This window comes from Diprion similis, chromosome 8, assembly GCF_021155765.1.
Source record: "Diprion similis isolate iyDipSimi1 chromosome 8, iyDipSimi1.1, whole genome shotgun sequence".
NCBI lineage: Eukaryota > Metazoa > Arthropoda > Insecta > Hymenoptera > Diprionidae > Diprion > Diprion similis.
This window is the reverse complement of record NC_060112.1, coordinates 26339436-26360611: the sequence shown is the minus strand read 5'-3', so window position 1 is coordinate 26360611 and position 21176 is coordinate 26339436. Positions and strand designations below refer to the sequence as shown.

Sequence of the window (21176 nt, the reverse complement as noted above, 5' to 3'; positions counted from 1 at the left end):
GTGAAAGCCCATTGTGGTCAGGAACATCCATTGAATCATAACATTTCGCCCATGCAGGGTGCGAGGAAGTTTTGAAGCTGCAAAATGGGGCGTCTACTCCGCGAAAATAGAACGAGCTTCACGCCACGTGGGCATTATGGGTAGGTACCGCGTCATTGTGGAGTGGAGCTTCATTAGTCTCTTGTTTTGAACATCCCTCAAAAACTTTGCTCCGACGCACCAGGAAGGGTGCGTCTCACTTTTAGGGTTAAATTTAACACCCGACTAATTTTCAACACCATCGTCACGCCATGGAAAAAATCGGTTATACGAATTCCGGAATCTGGAGGGTTGGTACTCTGCTGGTAATTTGCGGGTTCATAGAAAAACATCATCTGGGACACAAAAAACCGAGGGTAGGAAGTTACGGAGAGTTTGTCGCAATCGCTTTATCGTCGAAGGATTCCGAGGTTTCAGGACATCAAGAACAGGACAGGCGATGCTGATTGATATCTCATTCTCAAAGGGAAACTTTATTGATGGGTTTGTTCGATTTATTCCTTTCATGTAACCTTCGAACGATCTGATTCCGTAATCAACGAGTGACTGGCGTTACTCGCTTTGCGTTATAACGACAGTTCAAAGGCCGATCATCGAGTATCCGTCAGAAGCAGATCGCAGATTTTGTTTGACCGTTGGAATCGCATCGATGTTCATGTCTGTCTCACACTAATATTTCACATTTTTTAGAAATTGAAGTAGGTGGCTTATAGTCAGAATTGTCCTTAGTAGGGTTGTTTTTTGATGTTTATACTTTCAGAGGGTTAAACGCTTTCAAATATATTAAAGAAAAAAAGATTCCCTAAAAATTTTAGCTCTCTACGTAAACTCTAAGATAGTTCGCTTTGTGATCGAAGTATTTTAGATGGAAATAACGCGGGAAAGCTTTTTTTGTTCTTTGAAATTTTATAAATCGTTGACGAATATACGGAAAATAATAGAAAATATATATTTTCCTAGAAAATTGAAGGTACTGCATAAAAAAAAGGTCTGATACAAAAAAATTTGTAAATGAAAGCGTTCACGTATTAATTAACGTTCAAAGGATTGTTCTCGACCAAAACAATTCGACTAAAGCAATTCGACTGAAAATTAATTCAGCTAAAAACAACTCGACTAAAATCAATTCGACTGACAATGAGTTTTATAACAAAATCCGGGTAAAATAAAAGTTTCTTTTTTGCTTCCTCTAAAAGCTTTGTTTTGTTAAACTTTTTATAAAATTCCTATGATTGATGTATCCACGATTTTTTAGATATCTGGCTGGAATTCGTTACATGGACTAATCATCAAGTTGAAATACACATGATTAAACAAAAAATATCTTATCAATTGGAAGTAGTTTTCAAAGTTCATCTTCCTTTTTTATAAATCTCTGCTCTCAATCAGACCCGGAGTTAACGAACGAGGATGTGACGGATTCCTGACCGAATTTTGTTATAAAACTCATTGTTAGTCGAATTTATTTTAGTTAAATCGTTCTAGTCGAATTGTTTTTTAGTCGAATTTTCCGTACACACAAATTTTCTGGAATTTTTTTCTTTTTCTTCATCGATTTGAAACCCATTAAGCCCGTGAAAGTATAGAAATTCAAAAACAACTCTATTAAGAACCACCCTACTCATAATATAAACCTAAAGACTGTGAATAAGACAAAATGAACAAAATACAGAAGGAAATGAACAAGAACGAGCGATAACTGATCGCTAATTCCTCTTTTTCTTCTTCCTGTTTCGTTTAATTGGCTCCGTTTGAAAGGGTAAATTAAAGTAAGCATCTAACGGATAACGCAGTAGGTACACATTAAGGTGTTCGAAGTCTAAAGGAGCGAAATCTATGAATAAAATAAGGAAAGGTGGCGCGTTGCTGGAATTCAGCTATAACGATCCTTTTATTTCTCCGTACGAGGCAATGGAAGAGAAGGGGAGGTTTTCGTAATTAACTCGGCATTTCACCCGGTTTTTCCACGTGCTCAGAGGGTGCAAGTCCCATGACGTTATGCCTTTACCTTCGTAAATCTTTTAATCATTTAATTCCGCAGGACTTTCTTGCAGGGGTTGTTTTCCAGCTCTCACCCTCCCACATCCCCGATTGCACTTTCTCTTTGCGTGAGCTTTCACCACCCTTCGTATATCTACGTTTACACATCAGAGCTTGAGAATTTGAGGAACTATCGAGTGATAAAAATTTTTTCTCACTTTTAATGACTAATTCTATTCCGATAAAAATTATCACTTCATTTATTCACAACAGCCCGAAAGTGGGGAAAAAAAAGAAAAAGAAATCGAGCTATTTCGATTTTCAATGAGTCAGTCGTCCTTGTTTTTCATCCCCTGACATCAAGGTTCATCCTACGCCCTTTATTTTCCTTTCACTTTCACTACATATTCGTGGAAATTCTGGCCGTGTAGGATTTGACTGTGAAAATTCAGCCAGTGTTTTGTTTCATCTCTTTCTCTCATCTCCATTCGGTATAGAAATAAAGGACCAAAAAAAAAAAAAAAGAAAACGAAAAAACGAAAGAAAAAATCTCCAAACCGTGACGGGGTGAAAAGCGTGGGACTGAAAAAATAAAAGGTGGAAAGAGATCAAGTAAAAGATGAAAAACAAAAAAAAAAAAATAAAACAAAATCAAATAAAATGGACAATTGAATTGTAAAGGAGACGTTGCTCCGCGTCATGTTACCCGAGGCATCGCATCGAGGGCTTAACTCGGGTTATTTTCGCGGAAGCGTGAGGCGAGGCTGGAGTGAAAGAAATTTCGGGCAAAAATACCGGTGTAACGTAAGAAAATAGACCTGTAGCCAATTCAGGGAAGGAGAGTCGTGGGCATAAAATATTTAAGACAGGTGGCATCCCCATCCCCCTCTTCTCTTTCGTTCCCAGGGGAGAAGCTCGTGCCGAAAACGACTGGTCGTCGAAAGTATCTATTCTCCATGTTTCGACCCGGCTTCTTTTTTTTTTTTTCTTTTTATTCCCACTCCCACCGCGTCTCTTGTACAAATACGTGTACGTAGGCGGGTAAATATAGGTATACACACACATAAATATATGGGCTATGGCCGTATAAAACGCGAGTGTAATATGTATTACTCAAAGGGCAAACGCCCACCGCAGCAGGTATAGGTTACCTTATACTTTCGGTAAAAGAGAGATCAGCACGATTCCTTCCCTAAGATTTTGTGTACATTTTTGGGTCCATCGATAGGTTCGATTTTGCATTTAGAAGCAGCGAGCGAGTTTCGTATTAATTTTGGATGAAGAATATTCGTCGATACTTGTAAGAGCAAGAAAAAAAAAAAAACACATATATGTATATATTTTTTTTCGTTCACCATATTGTCAAAGTTATTGTTACTTTCTTTTTTATATAATTTATTGTGTTTTTTTTTTTTATAAAACGTAAAAAAGATCGTTCGAAGTGTATATACTATAATGTTCTTAGGATTTTATTTTAAACCTTTAAATAAGAATCTCGACGAATATCAAAATAATTTTTTCTTTTTTTTTTTCTTTTTTTTTCGAAAATTCACAATTTCTTCATTATTTACGTAAATATACCATATAATATAGATATTGTAGGACAATTTCTCTTACCGTCTAGCGAAACGCAGTGTCTCCACACAAACATTCGCATTGTTATTATTATTGTTATTATTATTATATTATCAATTCTCTTGCAGGATATAAATACGTGTGTATAAATTTTTCTAAGCGGTATACACGTGTGTGATAATTTTTATTAGGTATATTTGAATTCTAACAACGCGTCAAAAAACCATTTATAACAGGTCAACTTATATCACAGTATTTATGTACATATAGGCATACGTATATTAAACAATTAATCGATTTAGGCTGTTATTAGACAGTACGTGTGTTAAACGGCAAAGCTTTGATACTATTATTATTATTATTATTATTGTTGTTGTTATTATCACTATTATTTGATTTGTCAATTATTATATATATCATGTATTAATAGATCATTTGATTAATTATAAATTGGTCCCCGCAACGAAATTTGCACCATTTATACGATATTATACGTATTATTTAATGTATACTTATTTGTATATATATATATATTAATTATTTACACGGATTGAGCATTTATTCAGGCATGTGTGTTTTCGGAGAATCTTAAGCTTTATATATACATGTACATATATATATATATATATATTTATTTATGATACAATCTCAATTATTATTGTATTATCTATCAAGTTAAATTATTACGCGTTAACGATTAATTATTATACACAACTGATCCGCGATGAATATATTTAGACATATATTTATGATAAAATAAACGTTTTTATCATTACTGGCAAAATATAGATGTATTATAAATATATATATATATATATACATACACAGATATAATTATATAATATACGAATTAAATTTGCAATATTACTTTAGTTACGTTACACGAATATGTGTAATTTTCTTATCACTTTAACGTTCGTTTCCTTTTCCTTTTCCTTGCATATTGTTATTTTATTTAAATTCATTATTCACCAAAATTTCATGGGACTCACTGCGGGCTGAACGACGATATCGCACTTCTACAATACACAATTTGACAATTTGCATTCCTAGTTTACACGCATCACACTTTCTCGCATTATATATGTACATCAACTTCCCACCGGACACGAATTACGTCCAAAGCAATGCGCGCGCGAATTCTATAGTTATCGAAATCAAAATTATCGATACGTGTAATAGGAGCAAAATGTCCACAAAGCGTTGTTGGAAGATAAAAGGAACAAGGAAGACAACAACAAGAATAATAACAATAATAATAATAATAATAATAATAATAATAATCAAATAACGACGATCGTCGATGCTGAAACGAGGCCGATTGAACAGGCAGAGAGAGATTTACTCACGGATTTCGCGCAGTACGAACAATATAACTAATTAATCACAAATTGCACCACAGCTTCTGCACAACAACAACTTACTCGACGCGTTTAATTTTTTTTCTTTTTTTCTTTTTGTTTGTTTGTTTGTTTTTTACATACTTCGGAAAAATATAAATAAATCCTTACTACGTGTACAAATTGGCATCGTTCTTCACAAAACTTTATTATTCAATTAGCCCACTTCGTATACGTATTTGTTTATAATAATACGTACTTTATATCGTATAGTTCAAAATCCCTAATCACGCAAGTGTAAAAGAAAGGATTGAAAGTTGATACATTGAAAATATATCTTTCGTTTAATCATTTCATTTTTTATCCGTCTATTTTTTTTTCTTTTTTTTCTCTTTTTTATACTTTTTCTTCGTCTCTCTTCGCCACCGTGCAAAACGGTCGACTCGAAAACGTTGCGCGTACGAGAGGAAAAAAAAAGAAGAAGAAAAAAAAATATTAAAAATAAAATTGTCAAACAGGAGCGAGAAAGAGAGAGTGAAAACGAAAAAAAAAAAAAAAAAAAAAAAAAAAAAAAACCGCAGAACTTCCGCGTTTATAGAAAGTAAAAATCTTACGACAAATGAGGCAGGCGGGAAAATACTTTCACCGATGCACTTCGTGTTCCGAGATGACGTAGATTAGGATGTGGAATAGGAGTGTACCTACGGGGATGACGTACAGGGGGGGGGGGGGGGGGGGGATGATGATACCGATGCGGATTACTAAAAAAGTCTGGAACTGTAGCCACGCGTTAAAATTGATAGTAAAAAACTCACGCACACACATATGTAACATATACATATATATATATAATATATGCACGATATACATACATAGATAGACAAACGTCTATATCTATATATCTATATATCTACATATATACTATGCATTTATGTGCAGTATGTGTGAAGGTGCGCAGGTATGTGATGTTGTACGTACAAGCTAATGCACGAGGGTGTTTTTCGCGATAATGATCTGTCGTGGTGGGGAGTTTTGTTGGTACTGTGTGTCCCAACAGAAGGTTGGTTATGCCACGGTGTCACGGCGTCGCGCCGGCCGCGATTCCAGCCCCGAAGGTGCCCGCGCATGCCTCGAGGAGGACTCGCAGCTCAGGTCGTGATGCCCTGGTCCCTGGCCGCCCCATCCACGCCCTCCTCCGACGCGACACCCTTTCCGCCAACCTGCACCCCCACACACAGCGACACCCTCGCTCTCCGCATCCCTCTGCGCCTCTCTCAGCCGCGCGGTCTATCATCGAAATGCATTTTTTGCCCCCGAACTGGTCTGGGTTGGGTTAAGTGGGTAGGTACCCTGTATACCTATGGTGCATGCCTACCCACTCTGCAGCTGAGTTCAGTCAAGTTTATAACCGGCCCCGAACCGGGTACGAAGGTCGACTTTTTGCTCCTTTCCAATTACCTATACCGATCAACATTCTTCTCATCATCGTCATTCAAACACCCTCAGGGGTGATTTTCGTCTCCTCTGTTATTATTGTTGTTGTTTTTATTGTACGGATGTTATTATTGAACGAGGATTCAGACACGAGTTGTACCTACCTTTTTTATTGGTGAAAGTACAGATTGAAGAGAAAAAAAAAAATGGGGATCTGGTTGACATTCGTATAACGGTAATTAATATGACATAATGTTCCAAGAAAATCACCTTTCGCAACTTCGGAATGAATTTGATAAGCAATTTCATTTTTAATGTATAACAAGTTTGCTTACACTTTTTTTAAGGGGATTTTTCTCGATCTCGTCGAGTCAATAAGTACAAAGTTAAATATAAATTGACGTCTCGGCCTTGATGGCGGCGGCGGCGGCGGGGGGGGGGGGGGGGGGGGGGGGGGGCTCCTCGGAAGTACAAACAATTTATTCAAGAAACTATTTTACAAGTGGAAATTTTTTTTTATCCCACGTAAGACTAATAATTACATGAGAGAAAGGAAAGAGAAATAGGGGAGGGTGGGGCAAAGTGGGCATCTTAAAATTTTTGATATTTCAAAAAATGTTGGGCCAAAGTGGGGCCCCTGAAATTTTTTAAATAACCAGGGATGAAATTAATTCTTAAACATTTTATTCTGATTTCAGGCATTATTTTTTTAAGAGACCCACTTTGCCCCCCCCCCCCCTACGTTCAAATTCATCAATAACGAACAAGAAATCACTTTGTTTACACTGTTGTATTGCAGTTTATCAAATTTCATACCCAGTATTCTACAAGCGAAGGACAAAAGTTTTTCAGTCAATTTACAAAAATCAAATATAGATAAATGTGGTTTGATCACTAGATAAAACGATTTGTAGTTGATCTAGACAATTTTTTTCTCGTCAAAACCAATGTCTGATTAAAAAGAAGAAAGCTACAAAATTTTTGGATGAGTCAATGAATCCGTTCTATGTGCGTAAAGTCTAGAATAAGGAATTTTCATGAAATGTATCGTTATAACAAGGTTCGAGAGTTTAACATCTTGAAGGAATATGCTGAGACCACTGAATTACTAAGAAAAATGGAAACTGACTTATGAAAATTGAGCACCTGAATTTAATGTCGCAATGATTCGAAATTAGAGAGGATAAAAGTTTAACGAATTTTTCCTATTATTTTTCCATTTTTTGAACAAATTCTGGTACAAATTTTGAAAGTACTTTTTAAGATCTTAGAAGATTCTTCACAATATTTTGATGAATGTGAATTGACGATATTTAGAAAAATCAATATAAATGATAGAATGCCCACTTATCGACAGAATTATTTCAACTTGATGATTCCTTCAAAGGATCAAAAATATTCTATATGTATAACAACGAGACAAATGTCGTAGTAATCGAATAAGATAACTTAGCAATTCCTTTCATTGACGTTTCAGTTTTCACAATCCGCATGAATTTTAGTGTTTTAATATCTCAATTCTTTAAATCGACACACTTTTACAAACCTCTCTGCAGAAATTTTCCGGAAATTTTGTCAGAAACGTGACCGTGTACCCTAAACACCCCATAATTCCAGCGGCCCCAACCCAAAGGCTGTCCCATGAGTGTTGAACACAATGTCCGTAGCGTTAACACAGAAAGCACATTAGCAGTGTGATTAGCAGATTTATAAATAAACATTCTGCGACGTCCCGAGATTCAAACTCCATCGTCAAGGGTCATTCAATTCGATAATAAATACCTAAACAGGCAGTGCAAGATTAATTGATGAGAAAAAAAGGAAGTTGAGAATCCCGGGCGTTTTATTGTTGGTTCGCGTATAAAGTTCGAGGTTAGAAATGTCTTCTGGCCTGGCCAGAAGAGTCAGTTTTAATTACCGAGTCGTCAGACTTCCACCAACTCCGTGGAATCCTGGCTTTGGAAAGCGTGTCGAAAATTTATAGAGTGACCCATTGCCAATAACAAACGGAGAAAAGTCATTAGACGGATAACGAGGCGGTCCGAGGAGGAAGTTGATCGCGAACCTGGGCTCGACGATGGGGTTTAAAAAATATACGAGACTTTTCTCCACTCGTTGTTCTTCTCGCGATGCTCTCGAGCCCAGCGGTGGGCAACTCGCCCATGCTTCTCCTTTTCTTTTCTTTTCTTACTTTCTACCCTGGAATCGACTTCAAGAAGCAGGCGCCCTCTCCTGCGATTCCAAATCAACGGGGGAAATAATGGTCTCTGCAGGTATTAGACCCGGCTGTAGAAGCACTGGGACAGAAGAAGGTGATCCTTGACACTTAAGATTTGTCGAATGATTTTCAACCTTTGAACTTTTAAAGTACAGATTTTCATTTGCATTTCCTTTTTTCCTTACGCTTTTTCGACGGAGGGTTGAATTTGGCTTCAATATAAGCTCAGGATGTTCCTGGGCTATGTGGGGTAGTCCAAATCAACGTGAACAAGGTTTGACCCCGACCCCCGTTGAATCGGTCGCCGATTTATTTCCTACCTCTAATCAATCAAATATGCAGTTTCTAATTTTTTAGATTTTTTCCACTTGCCGCTTGAGAATAAGGATATTAGATCTCATCTTCCATAACTCAAAAACTGTGCATTTGGGAAAAAAGATGTAAGAAAGTTTTGATGAAAATTCACAGACGGCTTCAAATTTTTCGAGAACATTGTTTTTGAGAAAAATCGATCTTGGTGTGTTTTTGTTGAAAACGATGACTTGCAATTTCCAAAAAATTCTGAAAGAAATATTATCGATCAATTTAGAGAAAACAAAATTTGTTTCACTACATAACTTTTTCCCAAATGCACAGTTTTTGAGTTATGAAAGATGAGGTTTAAAATACTTATTCCTAAACAGCAGGTGGAAAAAATCTATAAAAATTAGAAAATGTATATTTGGTGGATTCGAAGTAGGAAATATGGAATGGGTGATCAATTCGGTGGGGGTCGGGGTCAAATCTTGTTGACGTTCATTTGGGCTACTCCATGTGTCAATCGAATAGCATCTGTTATTGATCAATTCGTTGTTTCTACTTTTGCTGCTTGAATGAATTTTATTTTCTAATACGTAAATCTTGTAGAACTCTAAGCAGCTATCGCTAGACTTTCTACAGTGCAAATTTTGCAAGACCCGCAGTTTGATCAAGCACGTGAAGTAATTATGCATGAAGCTTTCAAGCGTTAATTTCAATTTCATCCCCTAAACTCGGGTAAAAAATTCTCTGGTCAACAGATGCAGGTGTTGTTTTCGAGATTTCACAAGATTTGTGTTCATTCCATAATTTTTTTATCAGCTTAAAAATATAAGAAAAAAGGAAGAAAGTGATGTAACAAGCTGTTTATGTGGTTTATAACCACGCATTTGATATCCTGGCAATACCAAACGATTCGGAAATGAAACTTCAAGAATTTGGTTTTCTGTATTGCCGACAGGGATCTGGGAATATCTGCCATTAACAACCGATATCGGTAAAACAGGGCGATACGGGACGATCATTTTCTCCAGACGATAAAAACGTTTGGGAGCGTCAAGGTAAGAAGCAATTAAAATGAAATTGTGCTACCCTGAGGGAGTTACCGTGACTTCTTGAACGAATTTCAACTACGTCTTCATAAAAAACTCGGATAATATGCGCCGGTTGACTTTCAGGTAAATCGGTATTTGAGTAGAAAAAATTAAACTTTGACAGTTTTATAATTGATGGAAAATTAATCACTGTTTCATTGGACGGTGTATGAATTATGCCAGCAAAATGGAGGGGGTGGTTCAAGGTAGCATTCATTGTTTTATCCCCGTTTCTACAAACTGGGGAAGATTAAAACACCGGAGAATGGTGTGTTAGTCCTTGCCTAACTGTAGGCGCGGCACTTGTTCCACATTATTGTGATCCAGTCCATTGTTTGAACTGCATCGGCGCAAATCGTCAACAAAAAGATGGTTAAATCAGCGGTAATGACGTCTTTTTCAAGAAGGCGTTACACCGTTCTTAAAAATGGTGAATTTTCTCCAACCTCTGTATTTATTCCTCGACTGAAGCTAAGGAAGTTTCCACCGGAACCGACCGTGTCGAGGGTAACCAGAAGGCTAATAAACGTGCATATATTCGTTTCCTGCAGATACAAGTGTGTAAACAATTGTCGATCAAAGATATTGACTGTTGTCTTCTCACCTTCTCGGCCAAACTTCCGCTTCTTTTTGCTGCCACTTCCGCTGCCAGACGAACTCTTGCTGGAACTTTTGTCCTTGCTTTTCCACCGGATAAGCATCTTTCGATTAAAATTCGTTGATCAATATCCCTACCGTATCATTTCAGCGAGATTTTTAGACGACGATAATCGTTTTTATAACACCTTTTTCAACCCTGATCCCGCACGCTGTTTTGAAACACTTTCATAATATCGTCGGTGTGACAATTGTCCTAACGGAAGCGATCATCGTATAATTAGTGTCGAGCTAGAAATCAAAATTCACGTTTCGATCATCTTTATGGACAAGAAATTTTGCTCTTGGAATCAAGTAGGGATGAAAGCATAAGGGATGGAAAACTGTTGAAAACTGTCAATCATCCACCGGAGAGCACAATTGCGTCGTTGATGCTCTCGTAACAAAAATGACAAATGGGGTCAAGCGGGAGATGGATAAGGAGAATAAACCCTTGGAGTCACCGTAAGGAGATTAGCTGGTACCAGGATAACCTTAACACCGTTAACGGGTTAAGAATGTTCAAATTTTGTTTCGTTGAGGGATAGAATGGAATCCGCGGACAGAATAGCGCAGCGCTGACACCGCCATCTCCCAGCCGTGGCCTCAACGAACGCCTCGCCCCTCGAGGAAGGACTGAATGAAGGTGGATCAGGACTGAATGGGGGCTCAAATCGACCTCAAGCATCCGCACGAAGTCTCGGAATAAAAACTCGCTCGAGGAGATGTAATTAGATGATTTTTTTTTTGAAATAGAGAAACGAGGTTTCAAGTTCCGGAGGATTCATCCCTTCTGATCAGATGGCGAGGAATATGCCCGAATCGTTATTGCCACGTGTAACAACAATCCGTTGTAGTAACACAAGCAAGTTTAAGAGTATTCATAAATTTTCATCTATTTTTGAGTTTACAACCAGCATCCACGAAACCGATGCATAGCAACTTTCGGTGACAACAATGTATTTAATTGATGGATGAAAATACGTGTGAATATAAAATCGCTGCCCTTTTTCGCGAGGCAATTTCCTCTGATTGTACACCGTTTCGTTGATTAGCAGGAAGTGAAAAACAGGGCGTGATGCTCGATTCCTTGAAGTAATCAGCTTTCGATTAATCGATATCTTCGAATCTGAGATTTTGTGGATGTTGTAACTGACCGTCGACTGAATCACTCATCGCCACTTACTGCAATCAGTCCTTGAACTCAGGCAATAACGTTTGAGTCGCTCAAATCACCCTGTAAAATATAACCGTGAGGATACAAAGGGTGAGTGTGAGAGATGAAAGGGCGGGAGTTGGGTTGTGGTTTGGGGTGGGATGGAGGTCGGTGATTGTTCTAGGGAGAGATATAGCGGGGTGGAAACATTGCGCGTAATCCTTTGATCCTAATTTATAGCTTTCAATGTCCGCGGTTAATACATATCGTATCAAAAGAAACAATTATAAGCAGCCAGAGTTTTTATTAATCCTGACGACTCTCTCTCTCCAATCGGTTCAGCTTCAGTCTATTCCAATTAACCTTACAGGGCAATGATCGAAATCAAACTTGTTAAACGCAGCTAATTTTTCCAGGAACTATTTACGATTCTATGACCTTGGCCACAAAATCTCGATTATCTGTTTTGATCTTCGATGTGATAATGAGATTGGACTTCAACACAAACCATTAATCATAGAAAGGTAATTCAAGCACTAGTTCTAACAGTGTTTTTTAACGCAAATGCGACTGCCAAAACAAAAGCAAAGAAAGGTGAAGACCAATTCCAAAATAAACTCGTCACAGAATGCACTGTCAATAGGTGAATCAAAAATTGGAATGAACATCGTCTGGTCAGCTGTTACCATTTGTCAAAGTGAATACGAATCCTGATGCGAGTGACCGTGAAGCGAAGCGACTCGAGACACTCGACAAAGATAACATCTCGAGAGAGTGACACTCGACCCCGGAAATCAGGATGCAAATCTCACTGCGTTGGGTGGTGGTTGGAGGTTTCTCATCAAGTAGTGATTCCTACTTGAATTGATTGGCACTTTAAACAGCAAGGGGATGGGAAAAAAGCCAAACAAGATGCACAAGCATAAAAGGGAAAGTAAATCCTTAACGATGCTACACGAGTTAGGTCGTACGGGACGCGAAAATTGAACGAAGACACCGGAATGGACGGATTTACGTAGGTGCGGAATTACCCCGTCTATAAAGAAGTCACGCGTCATTCTCGGATCCTCTCACTTATAGTTTTTCACCACTGAGCGCGAGACCGAGGAATCCTAACGCTTCTTCGGACTCGATCGTCGCTTCTAACGAGTAAAAATATCGCGGCCGTTTCACAGACATTTCGCGGTAAGGTTTACGATGACTGGAGTACAGCGGCACCGGGTCCAAGAGGAACTTTTCGAGAGCGCGAGGTGCGCACCGCGTCGTGCCGGTGCTTGTAGAAGCCGTGTCCCGGCCCGTGACGTCACGGGAGTCGGGGATCGATCCCCGAACATCCTCATGCCTACTAACCGTTCGCCAGACATAGCCTCTTCTACCTGGACCAACCTATTCTCTCCTCGGATAACATTTGCTCTATAAGATTCGCGCGGGCGCGGACCAAAGCGACGATGCCTTCTCTATACCGAGTGATTTTTACCCCTTTTTACACACCGCAATATTCCTGCCTTGTGTCGCTAATATATATATATATATATTAGGGTGGCGCAAAAAAACCGACAATTTCTTTTTTTTTTTTTTTTTTTTTGAGCCTCATGTGACAAAATGTTAGTTTTTGATGTTTTGAGAGCCCACTCCAAAGAAAAGCTCAAAAAAAAAATTTAAGAGGTCGGTCCAAATTTTTAAAAATATCAAAAATCGTCGTTTTTCCGTCTACCGAATGGTGCAATTTACTACAACAGCGTAAATACTACAATAGATGAACGGATAAACCTGCATAAGTCGTTTGCAAGTGTGTATCCACTATGCAAAAGCGCATGATTCGATGGTGTGAGTATTGGATGTTACATAAGCAAACTGCAAAGGTTCTTTGAAGGAAAAGGTATATCTACTGTGCAGGCTCTTCGCGCCTAGCTTTCCTTCGAGCCCCCTTTTTCTCCACCCCAGAAGCCGCCAAGTGGAGGAAAATACATTGGCGTAGGCATCTTCGAGTTTCAACATTGCAGTTATACCGGTATAGGATTTTTGATTCGTCATTTTATCTAGCCGATTGACTGTTAATCAACAATCGGTAGTCAGAATCATGATTCAAAGAGAATCAGAATTGTTTAAAAGAAAAAAATTAGCACTGCATGCAGTAATATAAACAAAAACTTTTAGGTGATAGAGCTTTTTGAAGTTCACAGCTAATCGAACAAGTCTTATGTAGAATATATCGCATGTCGAATGTCTCGAAGTTCGATCTGAACAGTGATCGAAATTTCTTGTCAACTCATGGTCGAGAGGGTGGTGTTTTTCACCGTGCTCTCGAAAACCAGGTTGACCTTTCTCTAGAGACGCTCAGAAGGATGAGTGAGTTGCCAAGTGGGAAGATCCAAGAGGCAAGCGCTGTGTATCTAGATACTTTCAACTATATTGGAAATGCTTTCGAGATGCGGTGTAAAGAATGCCCGTTAAGAGTCGAGCTTACACTTGGAACCACGGCAAAAAAGTATTCATGAAAAAAATAAGTACAAAACTGCTATTTGCACGAGATCAATTTTCACATCACTAACCAAAAAGTTGCGATACTGTTTGTTTGCAACGGTAGCCAATGTCCAATGTCGAATGATCAAAGATGTGTGAATCAGCAGGAACGAATTGCGATGTGAATCCGAGAGAAACGACAAATGGAAGCTGGACGAACCGCAGAACAAATATTTACCATAGAAAGGTGCGGTCGTCAGTGTTCATCCTAAGGACCAAGTCGCTCGTAAATGTTTGGAGCAGGGCCATCCGGTTGTTAGGTGAGGCGTTGCTCATTGCTATGGTTTACTTGTATGTCTAGGCAGGCTGTTGAAGGTGATGAAGCGAGGCAAAAAGAAGCGAGTGCATGTGATGCCTCGAGGTACGATGAAGGAAAGTACAGCGACAGTATGTTTGCGCCTTGTTTAGCTTGCAAGGTGCAAGAGGAGCTTCCACCAGACGCTTGGGCAAGAAGCTCATTGGAATGCGGTAGCATACGCTGCCACCTTGTTTGCACAGCGGTACGTAAATTGTACGGGGAAACATGAGGTAAATACTGGATGAAACGATATTACGATATCGACTTTATTTCCCGCTGATTCTACACTGGTTCAATGTTTCAAGCAGAGAGTCGACTGCTCATCGTTCTGCGCATACAGCCACTTTCTGACTGCTTTTTTGAATGTGCAAATTTTTCAAAAAACGAATAAAACTCCATCATGGTTCGAATTCGAATTTGAATTTGTAATTTTCAAGTAGACCCAATATCCGAATGGTGCAATAATCAAAGATGAAAGAAAACTCACCATTTCGACGTCTGAGTATCCGCTGAATTTCGCTGGCTTCACTTCCGCTTTCGCTTTCGCTGACAGCTGGCCATCTGCGTTGATTAATACCGTATTTACCACGAGTATCTGGAGGATAGTCGACCTTCGAGTTAGCTGGGCTTCCTCTGGGTTGATCTCTGACGCTGTTGCTCCGCCGTAGAAATCTCAGCGGTTCTCGTGGCGGGGGTGGCAAAGGTCTGTCGGCGTCGTATTCTCCTGCATTTGTGTCTAAGGAGGCACGCGTTTTGGAATTGGGATAAAACGGTTCTCCAGTCTGAGATACCGATCGAGCCAAGACGTTTCCGTATACGTTCGCGTTCGAGTTGTTCTGATTCTCCACGTCGTGAAGAAACACCGAGTCACTTTCCGAGGTGGTGGAAACTCTATCGAGCCGGTGCTGTCTCGTCGGAGGTTCGGGTGCCATACCATGTTTCGTGGGCCAGATACCAGTGCCGATATCAGTGTTAGCGGGTTGGTTCGAAAAGCTGACTCTTTTCTGCCCGGTTCCATAGTCGACAGAATTGCTGGAATTGCTGATTAGGCTTCCCCTTTTGAAAATCGGGGGCGGTTTTTTGTCACCTTCGTTATCTTCTTCGTATATCGGCGGTGTCTCGGGCTTGCGCAAAGCAGCAACGCTGCTTCTCTCCCTGCCCCCTCTCAAAAAGCCGCCATCATCAGTCTCCGACTTTCTGGGAAGGCTGAGACTACGTCGTTCATCACCCCTCGTGAACAGGGACGAGGTGCTCCTTGACCTGGGCGGTGGATCTCGCTTCAAATCTGTATGTCCAGGGTAAATTTCGCGGTTATCGAAGTCCTTTTCTTGGTGAACAGGCTGTGGTCTGACAACGAGAACTGGCTGATTCTGACCCTTTTGCCCCATTATCGGCGGCTTGTTAATTACTGCCGTTTTTGGTTGCTGAATTTTACTCCGCCAGTAGATATTCTCCGACATCTCAGCGGGGGAGGTTCGAGAATCTTCATTTGGATGATTCGGGCTAGGACTACTCTTGGATGGAGCTAGAACAGTCGTAGGCGAGGTCGGTGGACTTTGGAGTTTCCTACGCCAGTAAAGGGGGTCGTTCCTTTCGTCGCGAACATTTTGCTGATATATTTTCCGCTGCTGTTCTTCATCCAGCTTCTTAAGCTGCTGCCAGTAGATTGCCTCTCGCATTTCGGGATGATCGATTCTGGGCTCGGCTTGTCGCGAGCCAGTCGACGGAGACGAGTTTGACTTCCTTTGAGACTCAAGGGCTTTTTGCTGCCAATAAAATGCTTCCAGATGCTGCATAGTCTGTTTCTTCGAAGGCGAAGGTTGCCTGTTACTTCCTTGGGAATAAACAGGCTCTGAACTCGACGTTTGCCTAGCCGAATATATGGACTGTTGACTCTCTGACAGACTCTCTGATGCAGTCGAATACATAGGTAGCTGGGATCTTGGCACAGACCTGTGCTCGGGAGTACCTTGCCTCGAACTTTGAATTGGAGATATGGATTGATTCTCCGGAGTCTTCGGCGAAGAAATCCCGATTTTCCGGTCATCTCCGTCGCCATAAGCTTCCTGTCTCCTGGCAGGCGATAGAGCACGTTGTCCGTAAATGTGCTCCTGCGTTCTAGACGGCGAAACTGTTCTCTGCCCGTAAACCGGCTCCGGTCTTTGAATTCTGACAGTTTGGCCCAGAGTTTTTACCTGATTATCACTCGGCGATTCGCCAGGAATCGCTCTAGGTGAAGCTGTCCTACTACCAGCTGCATCGTAGACTGCCAAACCCGGGACTCCGGATGTAACAGAGGCTTGTATTATCGTGGTTGGAGAGTCAGTCATGGGCACGGGGGACGCTGGGTAATCAGTAATCCTAGCATTGGTCGGACGCCGGATTTGGGGTTCGTAGAAAGCGTCTCTCTTCGGGGAGGCAATAAGAATCTGCTCACTAGGTTGGGAGCGTCGTGAAGCCATTGGGACGTATGGTCCGCTTATGGGACCCCGTTGCCTAGTCTCGTTCATACGAGGTGAGGTCGTCGGTGTCCTGCGTTGGTCAGAGTCTTTGCCAACAGACAAGGCGCTCGGAGACATGGGCCTGGCAAGAGGAGAAATCGGTGGTCTGATTTGGACGGCGGGAGAATTTGGTGCTGATGAGGAACTGGATTTGTTCAACGGCAGGACGTTAAGAGGTGAGGTCATCCTGTGCGTTGGCGAAACCGCGGCTTGGTCGGATCCGCAGTAGGATCGTGTAGCGGTTGACTGGGGTGAAATCGGGGAATGATTTCGCACCGGAGACATGGTCCGGTTCCTGGGAGACGAGTCCAAGCTTCTAGCCGGCGAATTTGGACTCGGTGACGTTGAGGTTGGCGTGTTTTCTGCGTAAGCGTTGAGCTTGGCAAGATTGGCTGATAATGGAATGTTAGGTGAGCCTCTCTGCACGTAGATTGGCTCTGGAGTGTTACGAGTGGCATGTAGTGGAAGGACGGTGAGAGACCCTGGTTTTAAGTTTCTGGGAATCGTTGGCGTAGGATCGTCGTACGTCACTGGAGACCTGGCTCTGTCAAGCGGGTTCCTTGCGCGCTCTGGCGTCGAGGTGACGTCGTAGGCCGTGTCTATCAGGTTGGCAGTTTTAACGCCAGGTGAGACAGCTGGGTAAGGAATTTGCGGGGACTGGTGATTGTTTTCGTAGATCTGTTCCCTCTTCTCGGTCAAGCTGTCGTTCGGAGACGTCTGCACGCTGGTTTGTGGCGAGCTCAGGTAGTACTCGCCACTTTTTGAACTGCTCGGTGAGAACTCACTCTTCTGGCTGGAGTTCGGCGTGTAACTCGAGTCCGCGTAGTCGCCAGACTTCTGACTCGAGTTCGGTGAGTACTTTGGCGAACGTCCCACCAGCGGAGCTTTTTGATTTTGGTTTATCACCGGCTGACGAGTGATCTTGACCTGCGCCGATACTGGGGTCAGATTGAAACCTGAGTCAATGCTATGATTTCTTTTCTGCTCAAATTTATCCGCGTTGTTTGTATCGTCGTAGAGCCGGCCGACGTCCTCCGGATGGTTTTGCACTTGGTGAGGATACTGCGCACGCGAGTAACTTTCAGCGTCAGGATGCTGTCCGGGATAATTTTGAGGTCCGTGGTGATTTTCGTAGTCCGAAAACTCGACCTTTTGAGGTATCGCCGGAAGCGGTCTGTCCACCGGGTGTACCGCTCTTGGTCTGATGAGAAACCTCTCATTCGGTGGTGCTGAGATTCTTCCGGATGGTCCATGGTTCCTGAAGAATTTAGCTTGATTCGCGGGCTCCTGAAGACTATGTTTTCTCTCCAGGTTGCATTTCGGGTCGGTTGTTTGCCTTTGCTTGAGTTTTCGCATGTCCGGGGAACCGCTTATGATATTTTGATCGATCCATTTGTCCTCAGGTGCAATCGAACTCAATGATGAATTGGTAGTGTAAGATCGTTGGTTCTTGCAGTTTCGTGGCATATTGGTTCGCTCGGCTTGGAGAAAATGGTCTGGAGTGCTCGTCGTTAGGCCCTGGACCGGAAATAATTCCTGCTTTATTTCGTTCAATCGTTCCTCGATTATCGAACTGTTCAAACTTGTGTTTAGCTTCACGTTTCGTTTGATATCTTCGTTGAGGTTCATCGTGTCGGGGGATCGCGTGTAGTTTCCGTTTTGCTGGTACTGGCCAAATTGTTTCTCCTCTCGTTTCTTCCGCTCCTTTTGCTCCTTCTTGTACTCCTTGCGTGAGTCCTTCGGCGAGAAGAGACCCGGAAGTAGCCGACGCAACCCTTTACGTTTTTTCTCATCTTTGGGGGGTTTCGACGTACCAGCGTCCATTGTGAAGGTTTTGATGAAGTCCGCGTAGCCGTCTTTATCGGAAATTTGATGATCGAGAGTTGTGACTCTATGGGGTGGTCGATTTTGCACGCACTTTTCGGTTACTTCTTCGTGCGCAGCCTTTTTAGTGATAGGTTCATCTACTTTGGGATGTTGCTGCGAATTGACATTGTGATTCTCATTGTCTTTAAGCTCTTCAACGGTCTCAGAGACGTTGTCGTTTTTAAAATCTTCTAAGATTCTGCCGCTGGTCGTGTCCTTGATGTTTAATGGTACCAGCCTTTCTGAAGCAGTAATCTTCGGGGTGCTGGAGTGGTTGCTCGTAACTGTCGATGAAGAGGAATTCTTAAGCGTGCTATCTTTCGATTCGTTGGACTCTTCGTTCTTCGCTATCGCCGCATCGACATCACCGTCGATGTCCTTTATCCTGTCCTCAACACAAGAGTTCGTGCCAACAGTACTATTGGTATCATCGATAACCTCCTCGGAGTTTGATTTAACTGAAGATTTTTTAAGCCCCCCGGGAAGTTCCTCCGATCGTTTTCTTATCTCCTCGATAAACTTTGCATTGCTGTCGTCTACCAGGTCTTCGTGTGAAGATATGCTGCCGATTTCTTCGATGTACGAAGACTTAGACGATTCCGACGAATCAAGGTCGAGATGATCCTCGAGAAATTCACCTGACCATCTCTTCTCAATTTCTGAGACAGTTTTACTGTATCGTCGTTTTTCCGTTTTGTATTCCTCTTGAGTTGTTTCAGACTTCGAGCACAGTTCAGCTTTATCAGTGTCAGAAACGTAGTCCAAATCTGTTTCCAACACCCGTTTTTCCTCGATCTTAAGCTGCTTGTCAAAATTATGCTTCTTTAAAAATTCCTCGTCAAACTTTTCTCGGGTCACGTTTTCATTCAAGTCCAAGCTTTTTACTAGACGACTTTTAACCCCGGAAGATTGCGAGTTCGAAAGTCGTTGCTTGTAGGTTTCAGCGGTCGCGGCGTTTATCTTTGTTCGCAAGCCTTGTTGCAGTTCTTCGATTTTTGACTGACTCCTTCGCAGGTGGGCCTGCGCTGCTAAATTTGCCGCGTTAGCGTCAGCGGTATCAGACGACGAACATACTTCCTTGACAAGTCCATCAACCAACTTGGGCCTCTGGAGTAGAGCCGAGTCTACGCCTGAGGTAGATTTCGGATTAGAAAGTTTCGAACCTTTCGAGTTCCTGGCGGCAACTGATTTCGCGGCATCTGCAATCGCGACTCGAGTTCCTGAGCTCAAAACTTTCGTCACTGGTGAAGTGGGGGCCGAAGAAAAAGATCCTGAAGAGGCTCCAGAGCCGGCGGCAGACGCTTGCCGCTTCACTTTGGGTTTCGCCGGCACCTTGGGTGGAACCTTGGAAACTTTTGGCGGGCTCGAGAGCCTCGAGTTTTTGGTTTCTTTGTTAATACTAGTAATAGAAGAACTTTTAGTCAGCTTTACCGGGTTGATTCGCTTCTCCACTAGCGACGAGACGCTGCCGCTTTTTTTTGCCTTCAACACTGGCAATTGAGAATTCCTCTGCCCGGAATTCTGCTTCGATTTCGAACTCGAAATACCATTAAGATTCGACCTTTTAGCTGTGGTCTTCGACTTGTCAGACTTTTCCCCTTTTACATTGGTGTTTTCCAATATCACCTTAGCCCCAATCACAGCCTCATTCTCGCCCTTGGAGGAAGAAATTTTTCCTGTACTTGCGATTTTCGTTAATAGAACTTCTTTCGAGCCATCTTCCACCAGCACGATCTTTTCGGTGGTCACTTTATCCAAGGACACAGTTCTAACCTCGTCATTCGGCTGAACTATCTCGTCCCGGTTATAAATTGACACTATTCTCTCTTCTGTGCTCGTCGTTGAGGTTTCCTTACCCTCAGGCATAGGCGAATCCTCCATACTCCCAGCGTGGCGTTTTCCTCAGGGTTGCCTGTGAAATAAAGAAAGAAGAAAGATGACATTATTGTACGACAAGTTCTTTGGTTTCTCTATCGGTTACACCGGTCAACACAAATTTTCTGTCTGAATTTCTACATGTCAAATTTCGATTTCTTTCATGTAACTAACAATAGAAAAAATACTCAATTTCACAAAGTTTGCTTTTTATTTCAACCTGCTGCTTAAACTATCAACCAAAACCATCAAGAATTAACTTTTTAAGTAATAAATGAAGATTTTGGTTAATATCCGATGTATAGAATCGAAATATAAACTCAAGAAATCTTTTTCATCCTTAT

At 41.5% G+C, this 21176-nt stretch overlaps 1 protein-coding gene across 14 annotated transcripts in view; it reads right to left on the bottom strand.

Annotated features, from left to right (window-relative positions):
- LOC124409190 (serine/arginine repetitive matrix protein 2) overlaps positions 1-21176 on the bottom strand; it is a 153875-nt gene that overhangs the window by 111994 nt on the left and 20705 nt on the right. For all 14 annotated transcript variants that reach the window (XM_046886628.1, XM_046886627.1, XM_046886634.1 and 11 more), the window contains exon 2: positions 15078-20869. In XM_046886628.1, the coding sequence (XP_046742584.1) occupies positions 15078-20838 (5761 nt within the window). In that variant the 5' untranslated portion in view covers positions 20839-20869. The remainder of the gene's footprint in view (positions 1-15077; positions 20870-21176) is intronic.